This window comes from Apteryx mantelli, chromosome 5, assembly GCF_036417845.1.
Source record: "Apteryx mantelli isolate bAptMan1 chromosome 5, bAptMan1.hap1, whole genome shotgun sequence".
NCBI lineage: Eukaryota > Metazoa > Chordata > Aves > Apterygiformes > Apterygidae > Apteryx > Apteryx mantelli.
The window spans coordinates 77,182,957-77,206,832 of NC_089982.1; the positions used below are offsets into that span (position 1 = coordinate 77,182,957).

Below are 23,876 nucleotides of genomic sequence, written 5' to 3' on the forward strand. Positions count from 1 at the left end.
ATTTTTAGCAAGTTGTTAATATTTGGGGGATTTTTTTTTTTTCTTTGAAGTCCCTTGGCAAAGAAATCTAAAGCAGAAACTTCTTCACATATCTCATTGAGAAAGTTAACATTGTAATTATATCCCTCATTAACTCTTATTGCTGTGCAAAAAAGAATAACCTTTGAAATATACTATACCTCATTTTGCCAAGGGATTGAGACACAACCCGTAACAAATCTGGAATAGAAGTCATCATCTGTAGTATCCAGGTTCACTCCTTTTACCGTTGAGAACTGTTCTATGTCCAGGACATCTTTACAATACACCGCACGTGGCTGCAGTACAATACAAGATTGCTTCATTAAGTCTCCCCCCTCACCCCCCAGATGAGAATAGGGGGTGAGATTTTTGCAATTTTATATTTCACATTGTTGATTGCCAAAATACACTACGGTACACAGCAGTAATGCAAAAGCTTAAAGTATCTTATCATAAGGCACCTGAGAAGTTCAATCCTTCCTGCAAATACAGAAGGAGCATGCAACTTACTCTCTAGGCTTCTTAGTAGTTATCAAAATTGATTTGTCCTTTGTCACCTCCCTTTCAACTCCACAGCAACTTGTTCAGGGCTAATCTTTATTTGTTCAGCATCTGAGCTGAGGAAGTAATCAGCTACAAAGTAATCAGCTGAGTAAGAAATCAGCTGCAAAGCCCCATAGAGCAATACCATTATTGTAAACTGTTTTCTGATCTTCTCAGACAAAATGCCACAAAACATCTAGCTATCATTAGCTAATGTGGCATTCTGCTGCCAGTTTAACTAACTTTTAAGGTTTCTCTGGAGTTCATAAAATTACTGATATAGAATTATGACAGTTCATGCCTTTTTAGATACTAATCAAATCTGTCTCACCTACTTACATCTGGCAAGAACGGAGGTTCTAACATGTTAGCTTCCAGCCTCTTGAAGTTAATATTCTTGAAAATAGGATGTTGTTTTACAATAGCAGCTCCATCTTCAGTGCAACCCAGTCTATCCTCTGGATTTTTGGCAAGTAACTGAAAAAAATAAGAATAAAAAGGCTGATGCAGTGATATCATCCCACAATTAAAAATATATATATATTTACACACAGAGTCTTTCAATATAAAAAGAGTTTATTTGGTTACTTGGCCTTTTGTAAGACTAATTTTCTCATGCTGTCAAAATGAACTGAAAATCCAAACTACAACAGCAGTCTGGGAGATTTTCAGTATCCAAACAAACAAAAACCCAGCAACAACAAAAAGAAAGAACATCCCCCCTGAAAAGCAGACCATTATTTATTCAGGAAGTAAAGACTGTATCCAAAGATACAAGAAGATATTTTAATCAATGCCAGACTGAATAGATTTTTGCAGTGTATTAAACTTTGCTTTCATGAAATACATATTTATGTTTATTTCAATGGGTTTAAGTAATCTACATATTTTCCATAAAATAAAGATATTTTATAACCTTTCTTTCTGTATAGGCATGTTAACCATAAACTGCTGTTTTGTACAGACTCTTTAACACAAGAGAACTAGTATACTACTCTGCCATATCTCCTTATACAGTATCAAAGTTAAGCATGCTTTTGTACTATGATCATGTGTGGTACAAATGAGTACTGCATGTAAAACATGCCATTTTTCACTTGAATTAAAAAAGAATTTATACGGCCTTTCTTCAACTTGGAAAAAGGTTTGAATTCTCCAAGTTTGGTAACATAACTGAACAATTAATGGGTTCTCACAAGTTCCTATCTGAACTAGAGAAAGATTTAAGAACTCTTACTCCACATCATCCCAGCTTTTTCAATAGAAGATGTTAAAATAAAACAGTTCAGCTCTTAGAAAGGGCTAGAAATTTAATTTTCAAACCTCTACGTCTCTTCACCCACCATCCTGCAGATGGATTTTGCCTCCTCTGAGAACTTGTCTGAATATGTTTCCTGGTCTTCCTTTACTCTCCGGTCAATCTCATCCCGTTTGACCCTTTCCTTATGCTTCCTGAATGGAGACTGTCCTTCAATCATTTCATAAATCAAGCACCCAAGACCCCACCAATCAGGGCTGAAGGTATACTTTTCATTTTTGAGCACTTCTGGAGCTAAAAAACAAACCAAAAAAAAATCCCATGAAGATTTATTTTAAATTATTTAAATATTGAAAAATTCCCGGGTAGTGTTCTGGCACTGTGCAAATATTCTTTGTACCCTGTATAAGTGTTAATTTTGATAGTGAGGACTCTGCGGATATCCAACAGAAGCGCTGAAGTTCTTTAGTGCTTAAGATCCATATTGTTTACAAACCAAGAATGAAGTTTTTCCAAAGTATCAAAAAAAATCCAAGTGTCAGCATCATAAGAAATAGGCTGCTTATCTGTGACCCTAAATTTCCCTGAATCTCAACAGAAATTAGGTTTCTTAAAATCCTACTTAAAGTTAATATTTCCAAAGTTAAGTTTGAGTTTAATCAGAAGGCTGACGATAGACTATTAACATCTACCAGCACACAGTGTAATTTTTCTTCACACACAGCGCCTAACAACTAATCCAGATCTAATATAATTCTTTGGACAAGTCATTCATATATTCACAGAAGTTTAACCAAACTTGCTGGTAAAACACAACTAAAGATATTTTACATACCCATGTAACCAACAGTCCCAACCCGCCCTCGGACCGTTTCTCCTTCCGGAATCTGCACAGCTAATCCAAGATCTGAAATTCTGATATGTCCTGTTTATGTTAAAAAAATTATAGATAGTCAGCAAATAATAAAGTATCATCACTTTTAAAACAATTTCTCTAGCACACCTCATCAAAAAAACCCAACGCATTAAAACATTCAGACACCACATAACACTAAATTTCTTTAGCTTAACTAGGAGTGATTTATCAGCACTCCCCCTTCCCCCCCCCTTATTATTATTATTTTTTTTTTAAAGGGGAGGGGAAGACAGGCACAGATCTACTAACTGATTTCCTGAAGGTCACAGAGAAAGATTCACTGTCAAATATTCTATTCCTAGCTTTGGCATAGGCTGTGACTCTAGGTTGAATAGGAATTATGACTGCTCATTTCGAGTTCTGTATTTACACACCAGACAGCTGTATTTTTTCATTCTGTATTCTCCTACACCCATGCATTTAGCTTTCTGACTTCCTAAAAAAAACCATCAGCAGTTACTCCATTTATTCATCACAGGAGAAAACTGTAGCCTGTTCCGAGATATCAGTTTCTCCTAACAAAATACCATAATAATGCCGAGTGCAAGTTGGCATTGTTATCCCCAAGCCCCCCAAAAAGAAGTTTGCTAACCATAACCTATTCAGAATTTTTTTTTAATTGTAAGATGTCAGTTCCATATTAGGATTTCCCCTTCCCATGAACCACTCAAATGTAGATAACCTCAACTTTTATTTCACTTTATAAGCGATAACTTCTCAGGTTGACTACCTCTCCTATTATGCATGGCATTTATACTAGCTCCTGTAATGCAGGAGCAGCCTGGTGGAAGAGTGACCATGATTCATCATGAACAATAATGGTGAGATGGGAAAAACTCCATGAAGGACAATGGGAACAAGAGCTATAGTTTCCCACCAACACTTATATTCCCATGCACAGATATGATTCATTGCTGAACAGACTCAACACAAAATAATTCAAGGCAGTAATTTTATTTGACATGATTCTAATGTTAAAATGCATGATCTACTTTCTTAATAGAAGTATAAAAGGCTAGGCAGAAAAAAGGAAAATTTCACTTTCCACTGAATTTTAAAATCAAAAACCTACCAATCATCTGTAGTAGCAAGATTCAGGAGGAAAAAAAATGCATACTTCTAATAATGGGTATGAGGACAGGGACAATGTTGTTGACAGAATCATCAGAGACACAGAGTAATTCAGGCTGGGAGGGACCTCAGGAGGTCTCTAGTCAAACCTCCTCCTCAAGCAGGGTCAGCTATGAGGTCAGCCCAGAGTGTTTTGGACTTTTTTCATTTAGATCTAGAAAGCATTCGAGGATGGAGATTGCACAACCTCCCTGGGTAGCCCATTCCAATGCTTGCTGTCCTTTGCACATACTTTCTGTCTTTCAAAAAGCTCTACAGTATACTGTCAGGTAACAGTACGTTAATTTCTACTTTACGTGTGTTGGATGACCATAGGGCTGGGAAGCAAGGGGAGGAGGAAGGGAAAGATTGGAGAAAGCTAAGTGCCACTCTGTATACTGGTTGGAAATAACTAAATACTCTTGAGTTGAGTGCCAAATGCTATTTTAAATGCATTTGGATGCTCTTCTGTTCTCTGACATCTGATGAACCCCTCTCAAGTACAGGATCTGAGCTCCTGAAGCGATTTTCTAATTAGTCCCCTCTGCTCTCTGGAACAAGATCAGAATGTCCCTGGCAGAGAGAAGGCATTCTAGCGCAGTCGTGTAAGGCTACATTTTTCTCAAAAAAGCCTTCAAATTTGGTGAGACATTACTGGAGGAAAAAAAAAAAATAAAGAATGCATTTGATGTCTAGCAATGTCTTTAGTTCTTGGAAAGTGACTTGTTCCGAGCTTTTGTTTTTTTTTTTTTTTTTTTTTTTTTTTTAGAAATTTGTCATTCAGAACATCCTGACTTCAAAAATAATTTTTCTTCAACTAAAATACTCAGTAGTTACAAGAACAAACTCAGATGAAGCTTAGAAGAAGGTAAATGCTGCACCTGTTCTACAGGGAAGCCAAAAGATTCTGATAAGTTTCAGTCATTAAGGAAAATTAACTTGGCTTTTTGGAAGACAAAAAACCCTAAAAACATTTCTTCACACTGTTTATACTTCCTTGATCCTCTCCAGCCACATATACACCACTGGCCATCAGACCTTCTGTTTTAGTTAAAAAATGTAACAAGAGGCACAGAGATGCCTCAGTCAGTAAACTATTATTTTTTTCCCTCTTTATTGTTTAAAAACTAAGTAGAATTCTGGCACCATATTTGACAAATGATTCTTCAATATTTGAGGATGAAAAAAAGTTATATAAAAGTTTTAGCCATGTTAAATCAGGAAGAGGGGGAAGGAAGTAGCCATTCTAAGGATGGAAAAAATCAACCCCTCAATACCACTTCTTACTGCCTTTCTCCCCCTGGAAAAGCTCACCAATGCTTTCTACTACTCTCTTTAAAAAGCAAGGGCAGTTTTTCCCTTTCCTAATTTAAGTACACTAAAATGTTAATATTTGTCAGTCAGGTCCCTGGTATTATAGAGAGACTATTCAATTCCTTTGGTTTCTGACACAATATTTATCAGATTTTTAACTCCTGAGCTGAAAATTAAAATTAAAGTTTACCTACCACAATCATCAAGGAGTATATTCTCAGGTTTCAAGTCTCTACAAATAAAACAGAATTAAAAAGGTCAATTATCCAGAGGCAAAATTACCAGCCATCATCGAGCGCAACTAACGCAAAATAGGACTTCTTAATACAGTTCTCATTAGCAATGTTTTTTCCAGCTTCCATCAATAAACAAAAGGAGATGTAAAGTTTGGAAAGTCAAGGATCTGTAACACAGTTTATCCATAAAACTCTTCAGATGTACTTTTCCCAACTCTCCATCCTATTTACATTATATTTGTGACAGCAATTCATATTTCACAGATAAGAGATCTCTACACAATGTGAAAATTCGATAGGAAGAACCGCCAACTTATACCTAAATTTGCGCTGAAAGGCCTCTCTCATGAGAGAAAGGTCCACGCAACTCTGCATCAGTAAAACAAGTCAGCACTTGCTGCAGTTTGACGCTGAGCCCTTGCAATATGTCATCCAAGGCTACCAGAATATCAGCAAAAACAGGAAATAGTCATAAGACTTAACACTAAGCATATGCTGAAGTATCATTTATTCAAACCCAGCTCCTGCCTGTAAGTTGAGCATGAAGCTTCTAAAGCTTATTAAGCAGTTGTCTCTAGTTAGAATTCTTTGCAATCAGCTTTCTGCTAAGAGCATCTGAAATTTTTCTGCTGTCAACATCAAAGTTTCGCATGAAACATTCTTTAGCTATTAAAAACTAGCAAGACTCAGGAAACAGTCAGAGGACAAATCATTCAGTGTTGCAATTCGGGACTTCATGAAAGTCATCTCATACATTTTTAATTTAAGAAAAAATGAAAAGAAAAAGCACAAATATGTTATGACAGAATCAGATTTCCCCCCCCACCAGGAAAATTTGGGGAGTCACTGAAGCTGACCAAGAAGCTCTTCAGAGGTCACTTCCAGGATTTACCCTCTATCAGACTTTACTCATAACATATATAAAAAAAAATTTATATATTTTAATTGTGACATGCATTATAGTGTGTGGGCTGCAATACAGTCTCTTAGATTTCTTCTACCATTAATAGCATGAGGTCAGACTCAGACCTTATTTTTAAAGGGACACAGACCTTATTTTTTCCCCAACTCTCCATCCTATTTACATTATATTTACTAAGCAATTCATATTTCACAGGTAAGAGACTTCCTCTATATATAATAATTAAAATAAATTAAAACAAACAACAGTATTTGAGTATATGTACAGTTGCAACAAGAATTCACATAAACAAGTAATTCATATAAAAGCAGAAAACACTGAATAATGCAGAAACAACAGTTTTAGAAAGAATGACTCTAGGGTTTACACATTCAAAATGGGAGGGAAATATATACATATTATCAATACATACCATATTACCAATACATACAGATTTCTTTGTTCACAAACATATGCATGTGTATGTTTGACTTTTTTTCAAAAATTGATAAATCCATATACTGAGGTATGGGTAATCACCCTGAAGTTTTATTACTTCATGAGATTAACTGTACAAAGAAGTCAACAAAATCCTTTCCTCCAAATACTTTTTAAACTTAAAGTCCCCAGAACATTAATCACTTAACATTAGATGTAAGACTACAATATTATGGAAGTCAAGAGAGACCAAAATCAAAAAAAAGTATCAAAGAGAAAGTTAAGAAAATTTAAGTCAAACTTTAGGCAGAAATAAATCTACTTTAAAATACATAATATATGCTCAGATTAAATCAAGCAAAAAAATCTGCTTGCAAAGCAGACTTCCAACTCCAAGAAGGCTGATTAAAGCCTAACATGATACTTAATAGCAACAACTGCTCCTTAATGGAAACTAAATTCAATTCTGGCATGATTTTAGTCAATCAATAACCCGTCAATATTAAAGACACATTGTAGCCGAAATTCCAGCTGTTGAATGCAATTAGTTTCTAGGCCTAGCGGTTCACAAGATGTCAGCTTTGGAAACAGGCAAGAGTCTGGCTATCAAGCCAAGCTTTGGGATGGTAGTTTGGGGTATCGGCCTTCTCCCCCTCCCCTTCCGCCACCACGCAGGGGCCAAAGGCACAGTTTCTGCCGGAACACGCGGGCTCCAGCCCTGTGCTCTGCAACAGGCTGCGAGCTAGAGCTGGTAACCTAGTTCTAGCCAGAGAGGTTCGGCTTTCCTTCCTGAAGCAGAAAACAGGGAACGACTGCAGAGGGCACAAAACTAAGCTTCATTACAAGAAATGGATTTAAAAAAATGATATACTTCATTTTAAATTAATTAAACTAAACACACTGTGGTTCATTTTTGCTATAGCTTACACCAGCCATCCTACACAGAAAGTTTCTGGATAAAAAGTTCTGAAATAAGCAATAACTCCTAGATTAACCAGAATTATTAGCATGGTTTATACATTTATTCAAGGATTCACTGACACAGGCTGGAATCCAAAACTGTCACTGGGCATACACTCCAAGGCATTTCCCTGTAAAGATGTGTGCTCTGGGCAGCGGCAGCAGGCAGGCGAGGAGCTGTCTGGTTCATCCACAACAGCTTCAAAAGGCCGTAGGAGGGGAGGGAAAACCTACCTCTCCAAACTGCTTAACTGATAAAAAATGCTATCATTCTTCAGGAGTCAAGTATCTCAACTCCAATGATAAAACTTCGGCATTAGAGTTCTTTTCTGAAACCAGGCATTTGTTCCCTGCTCCGTCTCCCCCATCTAAATCTTGCTTTCGCTCCAGGGATGATCAGACTTCTGATGCAGCAGATGGATGAATAGCTCCACCACTGTCCGTTCCTGGCCGCATGTGCACGCGAGGGTGTCAGCAGCATATGGCAAGCTACGGACCGTTTCGCAAGCTGCCCCTGAACAAGCCAACCGGCTCCTTCCCTACGGCGGGGCAGCGCGGGGCCCTCCTCCCAGCTCTGCACCTGCTCCTCCAACCCTGCAGACCCTCGCGGCTACCTTGCCTCGAACGCCACTGTCAAAACGGCACAGCTGACTCCAGGCTCCTACAGCCTGCTTGAAATACAGTGATAACTGCTACATGTAATGTACTGCTATGTACACATATGTACATGCTACACATGAAACACATAATAAAAACTGGTGTTAAAAGAGAGGAAGGCTAGGCCTAGTTTTCCCTCTTTGTGAGGGACTTTGCTACTGACGGTGACACATCCCAAATATAATAACTATTAACAGGACTGACTTACGCTGCCATCCCAGAACTGATAAAACTAACAAGATCTATTAATTTTAGTTCTAGCTGCTGCCACCCATTGCACCGAGAAGTTCTACTGCAGAAGTCCTGAGCTTCCCTTCCTCCCCTGCCTTTAGAATATACTTATACTGTGAATACATACATGGAGAGTCACAAAAACATGTTTTATCAGGAAAATTTTATAATCATTTGCTAAAAGCAATTTAAGCCATTTGATTAAAGAGACTTGAATTCAAAATTTTTCCTCTACAGCTGGAACACAAATGCTCTAACAGTTCTTGAGTGATGGCAACAAGAATGAGTTCTGATTTCAGAAATTCAGTGATCCTACAAGAATTAAATGTGTTCAAGATGACAGCAACAGGAGAAAAACATTCTCTGAAGAAGGAAAATACAGAAGGAATGAAAAATCTTAGTTACCATAGTTAGGAAAAACAAATCCTTCAATGAAAGAAAAGGTACTTCAGATTGTTCCCCCTCTCAGCCCACAACTAATACTATGACTGTGGATTACCATATCTTCTTTAGTGTGGATAAATGATTATGGCCAATTTTCCCAAGCTTTCTGTTTCACTGACTGTACATATTCACCCCATTGCTTGCTAAATACATTTCCATTAAGACACTTGATACAGAATTTTGATTGTGTAATGTATAACTGTAATTAGTGATAAAGACTTCTATAACCACCTGTTAGGACTTCTTGATGGTAAAACTGTATGACTTATGAAAACTACATTACTAAATATATTGTACAAAAAGAATACATATGGAAACAACCAATCTCACAGAAAATCAGTATTAGCAAAACAGAAGAAAGCACAAGACTTTGTTTTGTAAAAAGTTGGTCATTCTATATTAAAAAAAGAGCAGGGTCAAAAGTGATTCTACGGAGAACATAAAATTATCCAAACATTTTCTAGTTTTATTCCTCAAGTGTAGCTGACCTGACACTGTATAATTAGAAGTCTCATTTTTCATCTATTTACATATTAGGCAGGAACCCTCTTAGTAAGTCTTATACTGTACTATTTAAATAATGATATAATGTCTTCAGGTATTATGATTAAATTCAAGCCTTTCCTTTTCCTCCCTGAGAACGCAAATTATTCAGTTACTAGTACATACACATGTAACTGTGTCTCGCTCCTTCATTTCATTATGAACAAAAACTATAATTTCTTTTTTTTTTTCTTCATTAAAATGCAGTTTATTCTGGGTTAGCTGTGAAACTACTTATTTTTTGCTTGCTCCTATACTACATGTTTACGGCCACACAAGAGCTGGAGATCTATAAAAAAAATCCTAATAAATGGAAGACAATACCACACAAATTAGAAAATACCATAATAAGGAAAGAGGTCTAGACACCAACCCAGACACCATCCCAGAAGAAACCAACACCATCCCAGACTCTGAAATTACGGACAGAGACTGCTAGGATTCAGTACATATGTATGAATGTCTTCTAGTATGCAAATAGCTAACAAGCTGTGTTTAAACACAAGGGCTGTTTTCTACAATCAGCTTTGTTCGCACTTGGGCCAAAGTGAAATGACCTACATGCAGCTGACCCATGAGGAGAACGATGAGCAAAAACAAGACGCACCTTCATCGGTGGTTCCATCCTATGTGTGTGCCAAAACACACTGTATAACGTGGCAAGGTTGGCAAAATTCTTTAGGGACCCACACGCAACAGCCAGCATAAGCCAGGTCTCCAAGCGTTCTATATTTGACCCATTTTAACACATGGCATACTCATGAAGCAATATGAGAACTGGCATAGGTATAGACAGACTCGGAAAAGAAAGAATCAGAAAACAGTGCAGGCCAGGTGATATTAATAGGAGGAGGAATTTTTTTAAGGTAAGCTACAGAGATCTAGCCCATGTCTCTGCCACTTTTTGTGAGACTGATGTGTGTATCTTCGTCTTTTTCCTCACCAATATAGAGGGCTAAGACTCATTATATTAAAGTTATATAAAATTTTATTTTAAGTCTACTTTAAAGACAATTGATGCTTGGTGTTTGGCACCATAAATATAGAGACAGCATTCTTGATCCGCCACTAAGTTTGTTTTGCTTGTTTTGTAATATTTAATGCATGCCAGGGGTTAAACGATGTATGTACAGAGACCAAAAAGCAGTAAGATCATACGATCTCAGTTACAATATATTAGCATTCTGACAGTTCCATTCATTCAAAAGCGCTGACATGTAACAAGCAGTGCAGCAGGGGATGTCCATAGCCTTTGTGAACTTCTTCAGAGCAGGCAAGAGTGGAATCCTATGTGCCTAAAGCTCATTTATTTATTTGCTCTGCTAATTAAGTTGCTTTGTAAATCATACTTTTTCTATCACTTTGCAAACAAACTTTGAATCAACTCTATAATGTTTTACAATATAGCAAGTATCTACACCTAAATTAACAGCAAGAAGAAAAGTAAGAGCAGTGTTTCCGAATAACATATCAAGAAAAGGACAACTGAAAAAAAGTTTTTGCGCCTTTTAAAAACAAAGTTTATCGGGTAATTCAATTTGTTTTAAATAGAAGATAATTCATACCGTTAATATGCTGAACAGACATGGAAATTTCAAAGTACCAGTTACTGTAGATAACACTCACCTATAAACAATTCTCTCCCTCTGCAAGTCCTCCAGACCACAGCACAACTCTGCAGCATAGAAAATAGCCCTTTCTTCATCAAAGCCAGGATTTCCCATGTTATATATGTGAAACTTCAAATCTCCTCCATTCATTATGGTTAATACTAAACACAGGGCATCTTTTGTCTCATAGGTGTAGGATAAACTAACCTAAAAAGGGGCAAGGGGAAGAAGACCGTTTTTCACTTATATACCAAATACAACACAACACACAAACTGCAGTACAATTCACAGTTCTTTTTCCAATACAGTAATATATGAATTGTCTTAAAAAGCCAATGGAGAATCGCTACTGCCCGCTGAGGTCTTGCTTCAAACAACCTGCCCTCTTAATCTTCCTGGGGTAAAGTACTTGAAGACACAAAGGAATCCAGACTAATTATTATGTATAAACAAACCTTGTACCACCATTAAAAGCAACTTAGTGACATAAACCTGTTAGTTATCCCAGAACTCCATCCAGAAAATTGATTCATTGATGGTGCCTCAGTTGCCTGTTATATTATTCTTTATAAAGATAAGTTGCACATATACCTTATTTTATCAATACCTCAAGCAATTACCCATTTCCAAAGCATCTTCCTGAGCTTTTTAAAGACTCGAAGGTGCTCTACATTACAGAAACTAAGAGGTTATATAAAAATCAAATGCCTAATTTCTGTTCTATTTTTTTCAAATCACTGCATATTCCCTGGCTTTAATACTTGCCAACAGTAAGACAGACTTAGTATAGCTCTTTACAGTCTTTCCACTCACTGTACTTGGAATGGCATATTGATGGGGCAGGAAGAACAACACAGTTTTTCTTCAGTTTTATATAAATGTTTTGAAAGCATATGTGAATTTTTAAAGTTAAAGTTTTGAATTGTGAATTCAAAGCAAAATAATTTTACAACAGTATAGTAAACTGCAAAATTTAACATGTTTTCTAAGTTACCAAATCAATTTTAATAAAAAAAAAAAGAAAGAAAAAGATATGCCATGCTGTTGAACATCTGGCAGGATCTTAAAAATTACCTAAACGGTCTAACTTGTATTGAAAGCAATGGGATTTAAACATATTCTTAGCTTCCATTTCTTAAGTACAAACCAAACCAACAGGATTTTTTTTTTTTTTGACTCAGGTAAATGTATTTTTAAATGCAGCACAAGCACATAGAGGTCATAACTCATTAATAATACCAAACTTTTCCTTCAGAAAAAGTATAAATGCAATAATAAATAAATAAATATACAAATCAGCTACTTACAGCAAGGTTTCCCATTTGATGGTTTAAACCACTTGGGTTTTATACTGATATATCCAGCTATTAATGACTTCAGTTGCGCCACACACATGAAAAATTATCTATCCACTTCCAACCCAGTTTTACTGCAGATCTGAGATCTAGATCTTCTCTGTTGCACTGATATAACACTGGGCAGCTAGGGAAAAGACTTACGCACACCACTATAAAGTGATGTTGAATTAAAGTTTGTTGAATTATTAATTTATAATACTTATATATGTTGGAAGAATATTACTCATAAATGGAAGTTTCATTCTTAGTGTCTCACATTTCCTCTCCAGGAATTACTAGCTGCAGAGAGTTCAAGCCTATGAGCCTCGTGAATAAAGAACATTAGCATACTTGTACAAAAACTTTATTTATACCTGTTTAATACATTAACACATCTGGCCAGCATGTTTTTTCATTCTTCCTTTTAGCTGGCAGCATTCTGAAGTTTCTCCACTTTTTTTTAAAATACAGAAAGCTTATCAGAATTTTTTTTTTTTTGAAACTAGCCTCTAATTCCCTCCAAACCAGGTACTTCAAAATCATCTCAGAACAGTAACAGAAAACTTATCAGCCAATGAATTTAAAAACAAAGCAAAATTCATTTACAATTAACATTTAAATGACAACAATTCAGTGAAGGAGACAGACATTACCTGGGGAGAAATTTACGTGGTATACACACTCTTTGATCTTTCTAAGCTATTACATTTGCTGCTTAGCAATTAGAGTTACTAACAGACCATAAAATATGTGATAGTATCAGACAAAAGCGTTAAGACTAAAATTTTAATTCTGTGGAATTTCTGTTAAGTTATGGTAATTGTTTCACACCCAATATACCTCTTTCAGCCTTAGTTCACAGCAAAACAGTATAACTAACCTAAATTGAAACAGTAGTCACTTTTCATGTTTATCTTGAAATGCATAAGCACTACAGCAATGAATGCTATCAAAATACCTAAAGAAATAAAAGATTTAATATTAAAAAAAGTCACAGAAACGCAGGATACATAACTTCTAATGGCAATTAAATAGCAGACCTCCCATGAAGTCAGCCCTTTGGAAGTGCATTTATGAATGATTTCCAAAGATGGAGTTAGAAATCAGTTTTTACCATAAGAAAATAAGCACATGGGAGTGGAGTAGGAGGTAAGAGGGGAAAACAGAGAGCAAGGGATTGGAAGAAGAGATAAAGAAGAGAAACAGAGGAGGAAAAAAACAGGATGGAATAAGGTATATGGAATATTCTCTTTATTAAACCTGAGCAACCATACTCAATCATAGGCTGCAGCAGAAGTAGAATTCAAGTTATTATTTAAGTCTGAGTACTATAGAATAATCTATCCACCTTTAAATAGAAGACAAAGATTCAGTGGCATCTGCATCCTGAAACAGAACCTAACATTTTGGTTACAAGCAAGAAATAAAATTGGCAGGCTAGAACCAATTCAATATTGGACATAAAAACCCTCTGCACAGAGCTACTCAAATTCACATACAGGATGTACTAGTCTTTATATCAATCGTTTCTCTTAGCAGCCGCATACTCTTTAAATCAATTACAAAATGTCTTGTGCCCACGAGCTTCTGGAAGAGACTGAAATGAAGTAAACAATGGGGGACAAACTTCTGTGGACAAGATCAGAAGAAGATACTTACTACAAACCTACTATTCACTTTTTCTAGAATTCTTTTTTCATTTAGAGCCATTGATTCTCCTTTCCTCTTCTTTATTCTCTTTTTTTCTAGCTTTTTACAAGCATACATTTTTCCTGTTGCTCGCACTTGACAGGCACACACCTAGAAAAGGGAAGGCATGTCAGAGGCACTATATATATATTTTACAATTTTTTGAGAAAATAAAATCTTATTTTCTTTTTTCAAACTCTTGAATGCTCTCAGAAAATGAGTCTAGAAGAATCAATACACAGCATTCACCCCTGAAACAATTTAGAGGGCCACAAAAACTGGAACAGAAATGGAAAAAATGGTTATACAGGAGCAAACCCATTTTTGCTAGGGTTGAATGGTTTAGTAAAACTGTTTCTTGTACTGGTGAAACATCTGCACTGTATATGTCTAAACAAACGGGACAGAGGACAAACATCCACATCATAACGAAGTGGGAGAAAGATAACGATGTTTTAATAACCCTTCTTCCCCTTCAGTACAGGCATGCAATTCAACCATTTGATTTGTTTCTTTAAACGGTGAATTATAAACACAATAAAATAAATCTAAAGATTTTTATATCAAGTTCATGAGTATACTACATATTAAGTAGAAACAAGACTTTGTTCTCATAGCCAAAAAAAAATCTCAGCAGAATGCTATGTAACTGTTGTTATAGTCAGTGGAAGTTTCTCCATCTTTCTGCATGACCTCCAGTATTGAGACTAGCACATTAAAAGAAAATGGTTTGGACTGACGACAGTTTGCCAGCTGATACGTCAGAAGTAGATTGTTAACAAAACCAAGAGATAAAATTGGCTTTTTCTCTGTATTAACATTTAAGAATTGCCTCATATAAAGATGCCTCAGTACTCACCTCTCCAAATCCACCTTTGCCTAGCACTCGGTAATGCCTAAATGTGTGTTTGGTTACTGGTTGCCTGATTAACAGAAAGAAACAGTTACTGTGACAGGAATTACAGCAGTTTGTAATTCCCTCCCGCCCCTAGGTCACTCTTCATTTTCTCCTTCCTGTTCTGAACAACATCTGACATCTGAACAAATGTTGCCTTGACCACATGAACAAGTTGAATGTCAAATGGAAGCGGTACCCTTACTAGAAACACTGGTTCCCTCATGTGGTCATCAAACACTCACAATAGCCGGGGGGGGGATCAAAATCCCTTAGGCCCTATGCCATTTAGGATGAGAACAAGTAAGGCTCTAAATGGTGGTCAGGTTATCACCTCCAGCTGGCTCCCTCAGCTGCACTACGCTGACACTTAGGCTGCTTTTCAGTCAGATCCTGCTTACAATGCAGTATTTGACAGGTAAACAATTTCTGATTTTGCTTGGCTTTAAAAAAAAAAAAAGGGGGGGGGTGGTGTACAACAGCAGTTCAGGGCTGATTTGACAAATGGTTTGGGTACTGATGTGGTGGAAGAGGAACAGACAGTTGGAGGCAGCAGACCTGCCTGCCATTCTATGCTAAAGCATTCCTAAACACACGACAGAGGGGCTATTTCATGCTGGTGAGGTTTGTTTCTTTAAAGAGCGTTCAGTGTTAATGCAGTTCAGTTTTCAGGGAAGCAAATGGAAGTTTTACTAGGTTCATTTCGTAGAGAATTTGGTTTAATAGAGTTACATCCCTAGTTCTCTTCCTGGCTTTTGCCCCCAATTCAGTCAAACAAAGGCACTGAGTGATAGGAATTTACCATAAAACTAATGTTCAAACACCTTAATGCTGCGTGATTCCCAGAAGTGCTGAACAAATATCAACTTGTACCAACTTCAGACTTCTGAAAAAATTTGGACATTCATCTCATGTTGATTTAGAAGCCCCCAAACAGATGCTGATATAAAGATCTTGGTGACTTTCAGTTATCAGATCTTTGTCTCAAACACCCTGAAAAACTGATTAGTTACCCAGTCCCATAATAGGTTACAAAACCCATTAATCTGCTCACTAGTCACTGATTAGACCATGTTTGAAACCAAATGCTGATAGAAATTCCAAGAAGGACTGGCATCCTACTACACACTTGACAGCTAAACATATGGATATGATAATAAATTTGCATTTTTCTAAAACAAATTTACCACTTAAAGACTCCTGGACCAACACTTCAGCCGGAGTATCAGCTCTTTAACTGTTCCATCAATATCATCCTTTACATCCTGTCTTTCAGATCATAATTTCTCAGGCAGGTAGTGTCGTTCATTGGGGCTCTGCAGTGCTTATAGCGTAACAAGCAGAGTTGGCCACAAAACAAAATTATAATATCAACATTATAAATGAACTTACTTTTCCAGCCATTTCCACTGTAAAAAACGGGAAAAATACACACTTTCTTGGTAAGCTTCAAAAGGTCTTCTGCTTAAATATTCATGGACCACTCTAGGGATGAGAAAATAAAATCAGTTAGTCATATATTGACATACTGATAAAGCAGGAGATGCTATCAGCCTTTTTAAATCAAACACATCAGTGAAGCTGTAGGCAGAAGAACATTATCACTGTGCTCCCCAGTGGTTTTAACCTAGGTGTCTCACAAAGTGAGCAGCTAACTATCACATACAACTATTCCTGTCAAAACACTAGTGAATGACAAGCTACAACTACTTATAGTGACTAAAAGTTTGACATATATATTCTCATTAACTGTCTTCAAGCCCATCTAAACAGCATTATTGGGTGAAGGTGCTTCCTATGTAATAACGCCAGGATTTATGCATGAGGAAGTTCCCTCCTCACCCTACCACCTACCTCTACCATAAGAAGTCAGGGCATAGAGTGCAGAGAAACACAAGAATTTCAGAACAGCTTATCATGACAATTCATGCAAGACCACAGTTCTACTGTCAAAAGGCTGGTCCTAACACTTTTTCAGATAGTCTTAAGAATTTTGGGTACACCAGAATGATAGTTTTGGAAGAAAGGGGGGTTTGAATGCTAAGTTTAAGTTCTTTTCTTTGGCTTCTATATTCCATCCATGTACAACTTCTCAGATTTTTTTTTTTAAGCTTATCCAGAGACAGCAACATAAAAAAATTTTGTTGCAACCTCTAACATCTACTCGCTGTTGCTCTTAGAAGCCCATTTTAGTGGCTAACTTCCCACCTGCTCCCAAAAGTCTGCTGTCTCATTGTCAACACAATGAGGTTCCCAAACTAGCCTGGTAAAAAGCCAATATACTAGAGTTTTACAAGAATTACCTTAGTTATTGCTTCACCAGTAAAACACAGGATCTCTAAGGCTAATTTATAACTGCCAAAAAGCCTTTTTAGCAAAATGAGAGCTCTTAAGACATATGACAATTAATGAGCACATTTAAAAGCAAAGTTATCGAAAAGACAGTCTGGCAGAACTGATGAATTTCAATTTGTACCACTGACCTGTAGCTAGAACACAAGTATTTTATGGCTCAGAACAAAGTTTTTAAAAGCACAAAACCAATCTGAAAGAGCGTATCTTTTCAGGGAAGCTGAATCACGTCAACCACTGTTTAAACAAGTATTTAAAAAACAAGAATTTTCTTAAAGATTAATATAAAACAGGACTCATCAGAAGAGCCTCTTTCCAAATTCCTTTCAGCATAACAAAGACACCAAACAGTATGCGTAGTGAGATTCTAAATACTTTATTGGACATTAATTAAAAAGTAAAATTAACCTGCCTCAGCTTCACTACTAAGAATGCAGGACTAGAAAGCCACAGGCAAAGTCCCACGTCTCCCCTTTCAAGCACACAGAACAGAGTCAAAAAGACTGAAACCTCATTTGGAAATAAAGCCTCTCAGGAGCTGTGCAATGCAGCTATGACCCCACCAGCATGACCTCCGAAACATATTTACAGGAAAGGATCTACAAGATATCCTACATTCTTTGAAGGAATGTAAAGGAAATTTTGTTCTAGAATTTGAAATTTAAATACTAAATGACACACCCAAACCTGGGTGCCATGTATCTTTATTATTCCTCTTCAGCTAAACACCAAGGTGAAAAAGAAATTGGGAAAACATCACCACTCAAACTGCATTCAGACACTTATTGCACAGAGGAAAGGGGATGATCTACAGGACAGAACATCTGTTTGAGACAAGTTTTTATTAGGTGCTCTCACACATCATTTTCAGTCTTCTAGTCTCAGGTTGTTGTAAAGTATACTTATTTTCTGTTGCCTGGGAGATGACCCAAGCAGCAACAAAACATGTAGCAAGCCTTCAGACAAACAAGATCAAGCATGCCTTGAAGAACCAGTAATATTAGAAACATAAAAGCTCTAGAAAGACTTGGAACACCGGGAAACACGTACCATCCCTCCAAGAAAAGCCTTCCCTGCTGCAGCTGCGTGAAACAGCACTACCTGACTTCAGAGCAAAACCAAGTTGTGCTATTTGCAGTTTGTGTTAACTATTTCAATCAATCCTTTAATCAGCCGTCCTAACAGAATATAACTGTTGGGCTGAGTGCAACCCATTTCCAAGAGCCATAAAGTGTATAACATTGTTCACAAATCTTCCAGGCTTCCATTTATAACTTCGTATTTTCCAAGCACCTTCATCAGGGAAGAGCACTCACTTCCAAAAGGTAAAAATATGTTAAAGAGAAATACTATTCTAAATTAGAGAATTTCTAATAACAGATAAATCATTTGCAGACAATAGTATGATTTTATGCAAAAGTAAATAAATAAGACAGCCTTTACTGATTATGCATCTCAGCATTAAAGAAAAAAACAACCCACACCTCTGCAGAAGTCAGGCATTTAAACTCTGTCTGAAGGAAACCTAGTCCTTTAGTGAATCTGTTCCTAGTTTCTTAATTATACTCATGTCAGAAACCAAATACTACTGCATGTAATAACTTCACCTTTCATTTGTCTCAGACACACACAAAGTTCTCCTGCAATACTTAAACTTAGCATTATTCATTTTTGACATACCTGGTACAGTCCATAAAAAGATCTTTAGACGGGTTCTTTTCCAGTCTTGCTTTACAATCATTTACTGTTTCCTGAGGTATTTCTGGCAAGTGTGCTGCAGACTTTACATAATGCAAAAAAATGCAATAATAAAGGCAGTTTTGCAAATTAAAAGAACCAGTAAAAGTTCTGTATTTAAAATAAAATAAAATCTGCTAACACAGGAGAAGGAAAAGAATCGTCTTGGCAAAAGAGAACACCAGAAATGTCAGATCTGGGCAAAACTTGTATTTGTTCCCCATTACACAGAACCGCAAAAAACTTTCAATGCATTTCTACTGCAAGATTCTAGGAAATAAATTTGGCAACAATTCTACTTTCTTCTTCTTTCGATAGGCCTGCCACAACAAAAGCAAGTATCTACTTGGTCTGGCAGGAAGGCAAGGGTGGGAGGGGGGAAACACGCAGTTTGGGAAACTATTTCAAACCAGTTCAAAGAAATCTGTTTTTCACCAAAACTGCATTTTACCTTTGGTAGTCCCAAAGAAACTATCAGAGGAGATGTGACTGACTTTGAGTCTATCTACTTTTACGGCATCTGGAAGACATTCATTTGAAGTAAAGCTTTATGAATTTGACCAGAGTAAGAGAAGCTGAAGGAATATATATTCATAGAGAGTAAGTGTGTAATCATACATACACACAAAAGCTTCTATCACATGCCAAAGAACAGATTCTTAAAAATCAGTCAGGGAGATCTACTATATGCAAAAAGAGCAGATATTAATGACCTCCATGCAAAAGACAGAAACAGCATGCTGCAGAACAAAACAAAACATCAGTTGACTTTGTGAAAACCTGTAGCAACTCTATAAATTTACAGCTAACTCATCAAGGTCACATAGGAGTAAACAAAAAAGCCCAGTCTGACATTCAAGAATTCCTCATTCTCATGTCCCCAGACCGCAAAACCCCGAGTTACTTTGTTAATAAGCCTTCTTTAGATGCAAAATGATGAATAAATTAAAATACTGGTCTGAAGTGAAGATATAAAAACACAGGTGAATAAGTCATCATGGTAACAGTTTCAAAAGCAGAGAGCAACCAAGGTTTCTGCTCAAGCTGAAACAGAGTTTCACAATTTTAGAAGGCAGTAAATGTTTCAGAAAGTCAAAAACGGAACTAATAAACTTTGGAAGTCCATTTAGTAAAATGGATGCAACCACTTATTCTTTAGGCCTCTAACTTATCTGACATTTACACCAAATTTGACAGAATATTTTGCAATGCAATATATTTACCCCGTTAGTGAAGTAGGTCTCTAAAACTTTCAGGCCACAGTCTATACGTTTTTCATCTGAAGATACCTCATATTCTGCCTAGTGGAATGGAATTGAAAATTAAATTACACACAGAATTATTTAGTACTGCATTCTTTAACATGATGTTAGGTAAATTTTAAACCACAAATACCAGGATGCTCCTAATAGAAGGAGAACTGAATGTTCTCATCGTTTTAAACCCATTGAAAGATTTTTAGGCTACATAATGAAAAGCAGTCTTAAAGAAAGAAAAAAGAAAAAAAAAAGCACATGGAATTTAACTTTCAGAAATGTATTGAAACTAGCAATTTGACTAGTTTCAGTTACAGAAGCTATATCTTAGAGGTTAAAGTAGACATAAAATTACAGTGAAATAATATTTATGTAGTATTGTAGGGCAGAGTGATCCAGATATTTTTTTCTTTACTATAGTCTTGGTAAACCTGGCATAAAACTATGAAGTAAAGAAAAAGGTGATTATTATATTCTCATTCCTTAATTATTTATTATTACTTCCTACAAGGCCATGTTGACCAAAAATAAATGAGATCTCAAATAAACCCTACTTCATTCCTTGAGAAAATAGAAAAAAACTGAGGTTACAAAATTTTGTGAAGTTTTTGACTTAGTGATATATGATATTTTGATATAAAGAAAGATCACTGCGCAATAAAATATATTATGCAGATTAAGAACTGGCAGCTTGATAGAGCTCCAGAGCTAGCTACTTTGGGGGGGGGGGGGGGGGAGGGCAGCAACAAACTGGTATTAAAAAACTCCAAGGACTGGTTACTATTAATAATTTTAAGGACTATTCTAGAAGCAGATATCAGAAATTATGACTTTTAAAGGTAACACAGAATCTGGGGGAAGGATGAACTAGAAAAGAACAATCTCAAATAGCAAGTTATTACTTTGGTAAGCTGGGCCAACTCAGTCAAAACAGTTTCATTTTGTATCTCAAAATGTACATGCATGCATCTAGAAACAAAGAATATATGGCAGACCTCCAGAATGGAGAGCTATACTATACAAAACAACATTTTGACACTTTGGGACAACAATCACCAAGAACCTCAATGGAAGGTCCTACGTGACTGATCTAGTCAGCAGAAGAGAAGTTATACAAAGAAAACCACACAGCTAAAAATGACACTTCAAGAACAAAACAAACACCCAACCCTGGAAATACAGAATTCCTAAACTTCATTTCTGTGATCAATCGACTAACCCACACTATCTCACTACTAAATCATCCACACCTCCTTCTGCTGAAATATTATGGTTTCAGCCACTTCAAAACAGTACTCAAACCCATCAACAATTACAGACTATTGGTCTTGCTGCTTTAATTCCACAGCAGTCAGTCCAATGGTAAGGGATTCTTCTGCACCTTTCATGCAACCTCAGCAGGTCAGAGGAGTTAATCAACCACAGCAATGCCCTTATCTTTAACATTTTCAATTACACCAAAGCAATCACTAACTTAACAGTTAGGCGTTCTGTCTTAAGCAGATATTGCAATTTAAAAGGAAGTTTAAGAGACAGTCTTGTCAACTAATTTTTATTACTCACAAAGTTTGAGAGAGAAGTTTGAGTTGCCACCCATTCCCTCTCATACTTGAGTAACCTTCTCCCCAGCTACTGAAATGAGTCACTAGATGATTGGATTAAATTAACTCTTTCCTTTAATTTCCATCCCTTGTATTCAATTATTTCACAACTCTTCTTTCTGTAATGCCACAAGTTGACTACAGACTGCAAGGCCACACTCAAGAATTAAAGCTTATCAGTCTCAGTACTCAAAATATGAAGACAACGTAGCATTATACTGCCTTGTGTTTGTCATTTTGGCCTTCTGAAATAATCATGCTTCACACAGGTGAACCAGAAAACTCTGTAAATTAAGACACCAGGCTCTTAAGACTCCCTATAGTCATTTTATACCAGAAAGTTTATTCACAAAAACGTTAAGTCTAAAATTAATTTAAAAAAGAAAAAAAATCTGACACAAATAACCAAAGATAAAAAGAAACCCACAGCCTTCCCCTTTACATTAATGTCATGAATGGCCCCTCACAAACAAAAAAACCCCAAAACCTTGAACAAGTTTGCTGAAGAGAAAAAGAGAAGAGAAGCAGGCTAACTCAGGAATCATCTGTAAGAGATGATAGGTATTATAACTCACTTCCCCGAGCAAGGGAGCATGCTAGCCTACAGATCATGAGAGTCACAGATTAGGGGTTATCTTAGCTCTTAAGAGACTTCTTGTTTCCGTGATTTCCAAGGGTACTTTCTCATCACAATTTTAAAAAAATGGAAGATTAAAAAAAAAGTAAATTGTGAAATTGTCCCTTAGATCAAATATCACAACTATGAAAAATTTTGTTAAATTTACGCTAGTGTTGCAAACCACGTAATGTTATAGGCTGCATATTTCAAAACAATTCAAAATATTCAGTTAACATAAAACAGTTAATTCTTAACTAGAGACAATTTCATCTGAAAAAGGACATCTGCACAGCAGAAAGACCCATGCCTTACAGTTATGCCTAAGATTTTTCCCCTTTCTACTAAGATTCTGCTTTGCCTTATCTAAGCTTTTAAGGATTAAAAGTGTGTACAGAAGTTGTGACCATTCAGGGTACATCCAGATTTGTCAGCGGTCTCCCCACCGTGTGCTGCTCAAAGCCGCGGGTGTACATTCAACTCAAGATATTAAGCTCCACTATTTGGATTTCCATTAAATCCATTCTGTGTCTCCAACTGGCCTCTGGAATTTGGTGGTAGAAACAGCTCCTGAGAGTCAAAAAGTATGTCTTGACTGAAAAGGCACCTGGAGAGTAGGCCTAACTGCACAAAGATTCATTGACCATGGAAAACAGCAGCTTGCGGCTGTTAAGAGTCTCTTTTATTCTGGGCGGTGATGAACCTCTGAAGACGAGACACGTATTCCAACAAAGTAAAAATGTTGTTCTTGATTCCAAAAATGAAAAAAAAAAAGCTTCCAAAAAGTAAAACAACACACAAGCAAAAGGCAACTCTGCGGTTTATTTCACACTGAAAATTCCTTTTTACCTGATCCAACGTCTCCGTTTACACTCTTGCAGGGGGAAGGGAGCTATGGTGAAGGGGAGGGGCACAGCAATGATCCAGTTGACATCCTTACACCCTGCACCTTTCAGGGCCATCTTACATTCGGAGGCTTTATGTAAGTAGGTAAGCAGAAGTACTACCCTACTTACATTCTCTAATCATTTGTCCCTTGCTTATAAATAAGAACAAAAATGAGTGGGATAAAGAAAAATGTTCTTTGGGCAGTAATCTCAGCCTAAAACTACATCTTAGTGCTCCTTCATCAACTATGAGGGAAAAGGACAGAGGAAAAAGCTCTGAGCTGTCATTCTCTCAAGCAAGGAAAAATTTCACCAGACTGCCTC

The 23,876-nt window shown here is 36.6% G+C and overlaps 1 protein-coding gene across 3 annotated transcripts in view; it reads right to left on the minus strand.

Moving 5' to 3' along the window:
- Nucleotides 1-23,876, minus strand: part of GRK4 (G protein-coupled receptor kinase 4) — a 43,421-nt gene that overhangs the window by 7,186 nt on the left and 12,359 nt on the right. For 2 of the 3 annotated variants that reach the window (XR_010884470.1, XM_067298278.1), the window contains exons 4-14: nucleotides 20,416-20,493; nucleotides 19,136-19,236; nucleotides 16,496-16,588; nucleotides 15,068-15,131; nucleotides 14,179-14,319; nucleotides 11,199-11,389; nucleotides 5,357-5,394; nucleotides 2,658-2,747; nucleotides 1,908-2,116; nucleotides 904-1,041; nucleotides 180-317 (exon numbers count right to left, since the gene is read on the minus strand). Coding sequence is in view for 2 of the 3 variants with exons in the window: in XM_067298278.1 (XP_067154379.1) it covers nucleotides 180-317; nucleotides 904-1,041; nucleotides 1,908-2,116; nucleotides 2,658-2,747; nucleotides 5,357-5,394; nucleotides 11,199-11,389; nucleotides 14,179-14,319; nucleotides 15,068-15,131; nucleotides 16,496-16,588; nucleotides 19,136-19,236; nucleotides 20,416-20,493 (1,281 nt within the window). In the remaining variant the exon portion in view is untranslated. Of the gene's footprint in view, nucleotides 1-179; nucleotides 318-895; nucleotides 1,042-1,907; nucleotides 2,117-2,657; nucleotides 2,748-5,356; nucleotides 5,395-11,198; nucleotides 11,390-14,178; nucleotides 14,320-15,067; nucleotides 15,132-16,495; nucleotides 16,589-19,135; nucleotides 19,237-20,415; nucleotides 20,494-23,876 lie in introns of those variants that run through there. The other variant, XM_067298279.1, reaches the window with a different exon arrangement.